This window comes from Sorex araneus, chromosome 3 (genome assembly GCF_027595985.1).
Source record: "Sorex araneus isolate mSorAra2 chromosome 3, mSorAra2.pri, whole genome shotgun sequence".
Classification (NCBI taxonomy): Eukaryota; Metazoa; Chordata; class Mammalia; order Eulipotyphla; family Soricidae; genus Sorex; species Sorex araneus.
The window spans coordinates 236,022,163-236,032,867 of record NC_073304.1 but is presented as its reverse complement, the minus strand read 5'-3'; the positions used below and the strand labels follow the sequence as shown (position 1 = coordinate 236,032,867).

Below are 10,705 nucleotides of genomic sequence, written 5' to 3'. Positions count from 1 at the left end.
GGCCCAGACCCCCGGGGTCGCTGGGGCGCAGGGCCGGGGTCTCCCCTCTGTCCCCCACCCCCCCCGAGCCCGGCGCCCACCGACGCGCTGGCCGCTGGAGAAGGCGCCCGGGCGCGGGGAGGTGTGGACCCCGGCGAAGCGCTCCGCGCGCACCCACCTTGCCCGTGAGGTCGTGGCTCGGACTGCAGGGCGGGGAGCGCTCGGGGGTCTCGCCCTCCCGGCTGGCCGCGGCGCGCGACGGGCCGGTCATGCCTGGAGGAGCCGAGCGGGACCGCGGCGCGGGTGGCCCGGAACGGCCCCGCCCCGGCTCCGCCCCGTGCCCCGCCCCGGCGGCCCGGCCCGGCCCGGACAGGCCCCTCCCCGGACCCGACAGAGTCCTCCCCGGACCCCGGCAGGCTCATCCCCGACCCCGACAGAGTCCTCCCTGGACCCCGACAGGCTCATCCCCGACCCCGACAGAGTCCTCCCCGGACCCCGACAGGCTCATCCCCGACCCCGACAGAGTCCTCCCTGGACCCCGACAGGCTCCTCCCCGGACCCCGACAGGCTCCTCCCCGGACCCCGACAGAGTCCTCCCTGGACCCCGACAGAGTCCTCCCCGGACCCCGACAGGCCCCTCCCTGGACCCCGACAGAGTCCTCCCTGGACCCCGACAGGCTCCTCCCCGGACCCCGACAGAGTCCTACCCCGGACCCCGACAGAGTCCTCCCCGGACCCGACAGAGTCCTCCCCGGACCCCAGCAGGCTCATCCCCGACCCCAACAGAGTCCTACCCGAGACCCCGACAGGCTCCTCCCCGGACCCCGACAGAGTCCTCTCCGGGACCCCGACAGGCTCCTCCCCGACCCCGACAGGCTTCATCCCCGGGTCCCGACAGAATCCTGCCGGGGGACCCCAACAGGCTCCTCTCGGAGACCCCGGCAGACTCCTCTTGGGGACCCCAACAGAGTCCTCCCCGGATCCCGACAGACTCCTCTTGGGGACCTCATAGACTCCTCCGAACCCCGACAGGCCCCTCCCCCCGTCCCTGACAGTCTCCCCCGGACCCCGACAGGCTCCTTCCCCGGACCCCGACAGACTCCCCCGCCCCGGACCCCGACAGTCTCCCCCAGACCCCGACAGTCTCCCCCGGACCCCGACAGGCTCCTCCCCCAGACCCCGACAGTCTCCCCCGGACCCCGACAGGCTCCTCCCCGGACCCCGACAGTCTCCCCCGGACCCCGACAGGCTCCTCTCCGGGCCCGCCGCTCCGCACCGCTGCAGAGCCGGAGCCGCCCTCCCTCCGGGGCGCGACCACCAGGATCCGCGAACCAGAGCAGGCGCCCCGCTGGGCACCAGCTTCGTGTCCGAGCACCTGGGTCCAGTCCGGCCCCGGGGACCCGTCCCTGCCGGCCGCGGTGTCAGCCGGGTTTAGGGGCCCTGGAGACGCGCGTGCTGGGGACCGTCCTGGCTCCCGGGAGGGAGGCGGGGACCCGCGCTGATTCCCGCTGCCGTTACGCGGGGCGGCCAGCAGGCGGCGTCCTAACCCCGCCCGGCCTTTGGGAACAGGTGGCCCAGGGGGCGGGGTGTGAGAAGCTGGGGCCGCCCCTGGGCCTAGGGGTGCGGTGGTCGGAGGAGGCGGGCACCCTGCGGACTTTACCCAGCAGAGTCGCTTTTGCTTCTGCACCCCACGGAGGTCTTCCTGGTACCCATTTTAGCCACCATTTTTCTCTTTGGTTTGTTTTGGGGCCACGCGGGGCGGTGCTCAGGAGTTACTCCCGGCTCTGTGCTCAGGAATTACTCCTTGCAGGGCTCAGGGTGCCAGGGTTCGAACCAATGTCGGCTGAGTGCAAGGCAAGTGCCTTACCTGCTGTGCTGCGGCTCTAGCCCCGCTGGTGGGCGCACTGAAGGACATCGCCTTTGCCCTCTCCCAGGGTCGCTGGCCGGGTCAGTGCTCGGACTCGGCCACCTCATCTCCCCCCTGCTGTTGATCTGCGCCTAGAGTGCCCCGCCATGCCAGTCTCGCAGGCGGGCACCTCCCGCTGCAGGCTGCGCAGGAGGCTGGGGTGACCTAATCGTGTGTGCCCCCTTCCCTGGCACCAGGGTGCTCAGGGCCACGGGACAGGGTGGTGCATTAGGAAGGGGCTCTTTGGGGGGGGATGTGGGGGATCCCGGGCAAATGTGGCTTAGGACTGTGGCAGGGCCAGCAGGGTACTGAGTTCTCGCCTCGGCTCCAGCCCGTTCCCCGGGAGGGGGGTATGCCCGGACCCTGTCTGCAGATGCACGCTCAGACACCTGGGGTCCCCTGCAGGCACCCCTTCCTGACAGGGGTGCCATTGGGTGCCAAGGATGCCTGTGCATTCAATGTCCTGGGCTCTGGGTGCTGGGGGACTCCCTCAGGGAGCCTGCAGGGAGGGGGTCCGCTGAGGAACAAGAGTGAGAGAGTGAGAGACGCAGAGGCAGGAAGTGACCTTCCACCTGGCCTTCCACTGGAAACCAAACTGTGTGGGTCGTTGGGTTCCCCCCGCAGGCCCCCCAAGATAAGCTGAAACCCCTCACTGTGCCTCAGGACCCAGAATGTGATTATTTAGCACGCAGGGTCACAGAGCATACTCCAGTGACAAAGTGATCACAGGTGCCCTTGTCCAACATAACAGTGGGGGCTGGAGTGACAGGACAGCGAGGAGGGCATTTGCCTTATTTATGGATCAAACCTGGGTTTGATCCCCGGCAACCCATAGGGTGCTCCGAGCACTACCAGGAGTGATTCCTGAGTGCAGAGCCAGGAGGAACCCCTGAGCATCACTGGGTGTGGCCCCCAAACCAAACCAAAACAAAACAAAACCAAAAAACCCAATACAGTAACGGACGTGGTGTCGGAGGAAGAGAGGCCCCACGAGACAGAGGCCGGATTGGGGCACAGAAACAAGGACCCCCCAGGGATGGCCGGGAGCCACCGAAAGTGGTAAGAGGAGAGGGAGGGCGCCTCTCTGGCTCCTTCAGTAAACAGACCCGGGGTCACTTGTCTGTGGCTCTCCGATCGTCACCTGTGGTTTGTGTGTGGCTCCACCAAGACCCTCTTGGCCCCCTGGTGAGTTGGAACAGCCAAGATGGCCCGTCAGGTGAATGTTCCAGAAGGAATCAAGACATAGAAGCACAGCCTGTGACGTCACTTCAGGAAGAGGTTCACCAACGCCGCAGAGAGGCGGGATGGCTCTTCTCTCGGGCCTGTCCACCCACGGGGTCAGCACCATGCTCAGGGCAGCCCCGAGGCGGAAGGGCATCAGGGAGCCCTTCAGAGTTGGGGTGCTGGGGAGGCAGGTTTCTTCCCAAAGAAGGGACACGTACTTATAAGGTATGTGGTTGCCAGAAGAAGTCGAGAACACTCTTCCTGGAAGTCTGGGTCACCCCCCAGCAATCTCCGTCTCCCCCAAACACCTACCCTCACACCACACAACCTCACAGTGTAGAGAGAGGCATGTACCCGATACCATCTCAGACACACACACACACACACACACGTACACCCCTCACACCACAGACACACATATACTTCATACCACAGACACACATTCTTCATATTATTTCTCAGACATGTATCCGCCCATATCTGAGACCCATCTATCAGACCTCGTACCAGAGAGACCCTCGTACCAGAGAGATCACGTGCCCCTCACACACGTCCCCCTCAGGCATGTGCCCCTCACACATGCCCCCCTCAGGCACGTGTCCCTCACTCGTGTTCCCCACAGACACGTGCTCCTCACATGTGTGTCACTCAGAGAGACACACACACACCTGGTACTAGCTCCCAGAGGCACACCTCACACCACCGCAGACACGCCTCACGTACTACACTCAGACACACACCTCACACAGCAGATGCCCCGTACCTCACACCAGAGAGACACATGTGATATCTTAAACAAGCACATCTGCAGAGACAGGCTGACCACCACGCAGGTCACACTCTGTCTCAGACACACACACCTCACACCACAGAAGCACAAATGTCCTGACACCGCACACTTGTCCTCCAGCACACACCGCACACTGTACTGAGACACAGACCGCTCACATCATACCACACACGTATGTGCCTCACACCACACTCAGACTTGAAATCGTAGCACAGATATAATTTTGCACCATGTTACAATGACACAAACCTCATGGTATAGCAAAACCCATAGTCCTTAGATCACACCCATAGACACAACTTACACCATGGACACATAGTGCCTCAGACACTCGACTCATACCTATCCCCTTCAGACACGTGCCCCTCACACGTGTCCTCCTCAGGCACATGTCCTCACAAATGTCCCCCCTCAGATATGTGTTCCTCACTCATGTCCCCCTCAGGCAAGGGTCCCTCACATGTGTCCCCCTTAGGCATGTTCTCCTCACATGTGTCCCCCTCAGACACATACTTCTCACACATATCCCCCTCAGACTTGTGCCCCTCACATGTGTCCCCTCAGGCACGTGTCCCTCACACATGTGTCACTCAGGCACATGTCCCTCACTCGTGTCCCCCACAGGCATGTGTTCCTCACATGTGTCTCACTCAGGCACATGCTCCTCACATGTGTGTCACTCAGGCACGTGTCCCCCACAGGTGTGTGCCCCTCACACGTGTCCCCCATAGGCACGTGCCCCTCACATGTGTCCCCCTCAGGCATGTGACCCTCACACGTGTCCCTTTCAGGCACATGCCCCTCACACGTGTCCCCCTCAGGCACGTGCCTCTCACACGTGTCCCCCCCCAGGCATGTGCCCCTTATACATGTCCCCCTCAAGCGCATGCCCCTCACACGTGTGTCATTCAGGCACGTGCCCCTCACACGTGTCCCCCACGGGAACGTGCCCCTCACACGTGTCCCCCTCAGGCATGTGCCCCTCACACGTGTCCCACTCAGGCATGTGCCTCTTACACGTGTCCCCCTCAGGCATGTGCCCCTCACATGTGTGTCACTCAGGCATGTGCCCCTCACTCATGTTCCCCACAGGCATGTATCCCTCACATGTGTCTCACTCAGGCACATGCTTCTCACATGTGTGTCACTCAGGTACATGTCCTCCATAGGCACATGCCCCTCACACGGATCTCACTCAGGCACGTGCCCCTCATATGTGTGCCCCACAGTCATGTACCCCTCACTCGTGTTCCCCACAGGCACGTGTCCCTCACATGTGTCTCACTCAGGCACGTGCTTCTCACATGTGTGTCACTCAGGCACGACACAGGCACGTGCCCCTCACACGTGTCTCACTCAGGCACGTGCCCCTCACATGTGTCCCCCACAGGCACGTGCCCCTCACACGTGTCCTCCTCTTTCACTCTGAGTCTCTCGTCTCCTCACAGTTGCCGACATAGCTCACACCTGCCACCCACACCCCCATCACACCTCAGCCCACACTCACCTTCTGTCCCTCACGGCCTGTGCCCTCCGAAACAATCCCCACCTCACCTCACTGAGACCAGCTGCACTGCCTCTCCCCAGGCCCTGAGGTCCTGCTGGGCCCCCGACCCCCATACTTTCCCCAGGGAGAGCCTTTGAGCGGGCGAGGAGGTGTGGACAGGACCCTTAGGGTCGGAAGGACCCTCAGAGCAGGGGAGCCAGCGAGGGTGGCCGCGTGAGGGAACCCACGGTCAGCAGCGGAGGGCAGGAGGGCAGGAGGGGTCAGACTTCACACGGCCAATGTGTGCAGGGGCGGGGGGGGGGCGCTGACCGGGACTGTCACTTGTGGGGGCGGCACCCGGCAGTGCTCGGGGCTTACTCCGGACTCTGAGCTCCGGGGATCACCCCTAGGAGGGTCGGGGGGCAGATGGGCGCTGGACGGCACTGGGTCAGCTGCGAGGGAGGCAGAGTCCTCCCCACTGTACCATGGAGGTTCTGCTCCCTCACCTGGTTTTTTTTTTTTTTTTTGCATCCATGTGTGCGCAAGACCTGGGGGAAATTGAGGCAGGAAGGGGGTGGGGAGAACGGAGTACTCTGTGTCTGGCAGCTGTGTCTGCCCCGGGAGTGCCCCGCACCGCAGCGAACTGCTCCACCCACACAGCGGCCGGGTGCCGAGCAGCCAAGGGCGCGGGGCCCCAGCTCTGAAGAATGGCTCTTCCGGGAGGCTGGGCTGGGGCGCTCTGGGTCAGGGGGTGACCCCTCCCCTCGGGCCTCTGCCACCATCCAGCCTGTGAGTTGGACGCCCCCTCTGAAGAACTGCAGACCCCCACCCGACCCCAGCCCTTGGGTCCAGGAGGGACTGAGGGGGTTGCGGTGCAGAGTCCGTGGCTCAGAGCAAGGTTGGGGACACCCCCAGTTCCTCCTGGGGTGCCTTCAGCTGTCTGGGCGTCAGGGGTGCCAAGCCCACAGCGCTGGCTGCCGGGGGCCCGACACCCTCTCCTCAGGGAGGAGGCGTCTCACCCGCTCGCCCCGGCCTGTGCATCTGTGGGGTGTGAGTTTGAAGGTTCACACTCCGCCCCTGTCAGGCGCACTCTGCACCCCCCGACAGGGGCTGTGTGAGGAGGACGTGGTCAGCACCACAGCCTCTGGGGCCTGCGATGTGTTGGAGGGACCCCTGAGCTCCCCGCTAAGGCGGCCGGGGTGAGGGAGCGGCTGAGGGGCGCTGGGAGCCCTGGGCCGGGGGGCGGCTGGGTGAGGGGGTTCCAGAGGCCAGGGGGTGACCCTCCCCTCAGCCTCCTCAGCCTGTGAGCTGGGCCTGCAGGAGCCACAGCCCAGGTGTCAGGGCCTGCCTCAGGGTTGGGGCCCAGCCAGGCCGGCCTGGGGGCTCTGGCTACAGGCCAGCATGGAAATGGGGGTCCCACCCCCAGCCGTGCATCTGTGAGCCTGAGGGTTACACCCACCCAGACCTCACTCTGCAGCGCTGACAGGCTGGAGGTGTGAGGAGAGCTTCACTCAGGGCTGGGGGGCCTGGGCTGAGACCCTGAGCCACACTCCCCCCACCCCCTCTTCTCCTGCCTGGGACCTCGGGGACCAGTTCTGGGGGCCCCCGAATCTGGGCCCCACCCTCGCCCTGACAGACTCCCCTCCCTGCTTCCTGGGGACCCCGTCACCCTAAGCCCTTGTCTTCCTCGCTAGGACCCCACGGGTCCCCTCTCCCGTCTCCCGAGTGGGGCCTCACGGGCCTGTGCTTGCTGGGACCCGGAAGTGACCGTGGCCCTTGCTCAACCCCCAGCCCTAGGAGGCCCCAGTGGATGGTCCTGGAGGGCCCAGGGGAGACGGGCCCCTCCCCAGGGCCAGGCTGCAGGGGGTGGGGACAGGCCGGGATAGGCCCAGGCCCAGAAGGGCTCTGGGCTGTCTGCAGGCGGGGAATGTCCCACCGGGAGCTGCCTCTCAGCTGGGTCCAGGCACGGGCTGAAGTGGAGCTGGGCCCTGGACGGCCCCCGACGGCACAGCTGAGGGCTGTGTCTAGAATGTTCTGCTGATCTCGGCCTCTTGGATTCCTCCCCTGGACACGGCCCTGAGCAGCCTGCGTGGACACGGCTCTGATATCCAGGTTTCAGTTGTGTTCAGCCAGGGGGAGGCCCAGGAGACGGGGCAGCAGGAGAGCCTGGTGGTGGGGGGTGACTGTCCTGGGTGCGGGTGCCCTGAGGGCACAGCTCCTGCCACCAGCCTGCCCACGACACCCTCTTTATCCCGAGCGATCACAGCCTTGGTTTACCTGCTGACACAGGTCTTGCATGAAAGTTCTGGAAGCTCCAGCCCCGCCTCCCTCCTCCCTTCCCCGCAGCCCTCTGTCCTTGCAGGTGGCCTTTGCCCGCAAGTCCCTGAAGGACCACAGGGACATGGTCCAGGTTCCTGCCTGCACCTGGCAGAGCCCCAGGGCCTGCGCAGCCTGGCTGGCGGCACTTACCGTGAAGCTGATGCCCACGGTGGCCGAGAAGGAGCCCGGGAGGAACTTGCCCTGGTCGAACTGCACCAGCAGCGACGTCTTCCCCACACCGCTGTCGCCCACCAGGATGGTCTGCAAGGGAGCAGAGAGAGGGTGAGGGGGGTGCAGGAGGGGGGCTGGGGGCTGGGGAGAGGTTCCAACTGAGCATGCAGAGGAGAATGTGCACACGCAGGCACACGCACCTGCACACACACACATGCACACACACCTACATGCACACATACCTGCACACACACCTACACACATGTACACACATGCACACACAGTCACATATGTACACACACTTGCACACATGCACACACAGCCACACACACCTGCAAACATGTACACACACCTACACATGTGTACACACCTGCACACACCTACACAAACCTGTACAGACATACCTGCACATACACACCTACACACACACCTGCACACACATATGCCTGCATACACACACACCTACAAGGACACCTGAATACACACCTGCACACACCCACACCCACACCCCCCCCCCACACACACCTGCCATGCATGTGTTCCTGCACGCACTGTTCTGGCCCTGGCCAGTAGGTGCGTGTTTGAGGCCTGACTTCCTACGGGCAAGTTCCTGTCCCAGGGAGGGACACTGAGGCAGGGAGACACAGGCCTACTGCCCCATGGTTTCTTCTCTTTCTTTCTTTTCTTTAAATTGGATCACTGTGAGATAGACCATGACAAAGCTGCTCGTGACTGAGTCTCAGTCATACAACGTTCCAACACCCATCCCTGCACCAGAGCACATTTCACACCACCAACGTCCCCGTTTCCCTTCCCCCCACCTCACACCCTCGTCTGCCTCCGTGGCAGGCACCTTCCCCCCTTCTCTCTCCCCGCCTCTCTCCCTGTTTCTCTCTCTCTCTCTCTCTCTCTCTCTCTCTTTCTCTGTCTCTCTCCTCTCTCTCTCTCTCCCTCCACATGCTCTCTGGACTCTCCTCTCTTCCCCGCCCTCCAGGATCAGGGAGGGTGGTGTGCCCAGACTCAGGCCCAGCAGCGGCAGGACCAGGCGGGGCCCAGATGCCCCGGGAAGCTCAGGTGGCTCAGATGACCAGGTAGTGACCAGGGGCTGAGCACACACGCACAAAGTCTCACGCACGCACAAGGGGCCGTGGCCAGAGACTAGGACAGCTGGGACAGGACGACAGGAACTGCTGGGCAGAGCAGAAGGGGACCCCGCGCACCCAGCCTCGCTACCCCAGGACCCCCACCCCCAGGTGCGAGGCTGCTGACTCGGACAGGACGGGCCTCAGAGAGGGCTCTGACTTGGGTCAAGTGAGGACGAGCTGGCCACATCCTGTGGGCGGCCCACGGCCCTTCTGCGGGTCACTGCACCCACCCGCCGGGCTGTGCTCTTCCCGCTGAGGTCTCTCTGGGTTCTCTGTCCCCAAACGGGCACAGGCTGTGGGGGCTCATGCTTGGGGCCAAACAGAGGAAACCTCGTTCCTGGAGGCCCACTATGCCCCACCAGGGTGGGGGACAGTTACGGGGCCTAGGACCGGCCCTGCCTTCCACAGCAGAAAGTACGGGGGCACAGGGAAAAGGGGACTCCATGAGCACACAGCCGCCTCCCCAGGAAGAACCTTGAGAAGTTTTGGGGGGATTCAGACACAGAGCACAGGCTTGCCCTGAAACGGGCCTGTTGGGCATACCGGCAGGACACCCCACACATGGCCACTGCCGTGCCCAGACTCCCTGCCCTGGACCCCCTTTCCCTGCAGTCAGCATCTGACTCCCCAGCTGTGAAAGCTTCTTCCACTCGTGGGCAGGCACCCCGGCTTTTGCACTGGGAGCCCCAGTTTAGTTGACTACCTGGACCCCAAGTATCAGCTACCCTGAAGCCCCGGGTGTAGGGCGCTCTGTCAGGGTCCACCATGGCGGGGAGCCTGCACGGAGAGGAGGGTCTGCCAACCCCCCAGCCCCAGGATGGGCCTTGAGTTCTCCCTTCAGAGAACTGTTGAGGCTGCACAGGGCCGATTTCTCAAAGGCTGGTACCTCCTGGTTTCCCCATATAGCTCAGGGCCTTGAAATTTCCCCTGGTCGCTGCCTCCTTCCTCTTTTACTATGATTCTGGGGAGGGGAGGGGCTGAAGGAGGAAGCCAGGAGGGTGAGGGAAATTCAGGGAGAGAGAGAGAAAGAGAGAGAGAGAGAGTGAGAGAGAGAGTGAGAGAGAGAGAGAGAGAGAGAGGGAGACAGAGAGGGAGACAGAGAGAGGGAGAGGGAGAGACAGAGAGAGAGAGAGAGGGAGAGAGAGAGGGAGAGAGAGAGAGGGAGAGACAGAGAGAGAGAGAGAGAGGGAGAGAGAGAGGGAGAGAGAGAGAGCAGAAGGAGGGACGGTGGGGGGCTCCGTGTGTCCTTTGGGCTGTGTCCACACCCCGGCCCCGGGTGAGAGGATGCGGCTGCTCGCGCTCCTGCTCCTGCTCTGCGGCCTCTCAGGTGAGTCGGGCCTGTCCTGGGAGAAGGGGCCCTGTCCGGGGTCCCGCTGGGCCCACCCCAGTTCACCAGGAGCCCCCCAGGCTGAGCTGGAGTTGCAGCCGCCGGTGCCCGGGGTGGGGTGGCCCATGGTGCCAATCTCTGTGGGGCCAATCTATCCTGTGCCAGTCTATTTGGGGGAAATAGGGATATGTTGGGGACTGTCCCCAGTGCAGTGGGAGCTCAAGGGTCAACTGTGGGGCTGGGGCTGGGGGCAGTAGAAGGACCCGCTCAGGACAGAGCTCCTGACCCCAGCGGGTGGCCCCAGTGGGCAGTGAGGCCCCGGGTCGGGTGTTGGGGAGCAGTGGAGACAGCGCAGAGA

At 63.7% G+C, this 10,705-nt stretch overlaps 1 protein-coding gene across 5 annotated transcripts in view; it reads right to left on the bottom strand.

The window, feature by feature from the left end:
* Positions 1-10,705, bottom strand: part of RAB37 (RAB37, member RAS oncogene family) — a 40,028-nt gene that overhangs the window by 8,000 nt on the left and 21,323 nt on the right. For 3 of the 5 annotated variants that reach the window (XM_055133549.1, XM_055133548.1, XM_055133551.1), the window contains exon 2: positions 7,855-7,965. In XM_055133549.1, coding sequence (XP_054989524.1) covers positions 7,855-7,965 — 111 coding nt within the window. Of the gene's footprint in view, positions 1-157; positions 313-7,854; positions 7,966-10,705 lie in introns of those variants that run through there. The other 2 variants (XM_004615736.2, XM_055133552.1) reach the window with 2 other exon arrangements.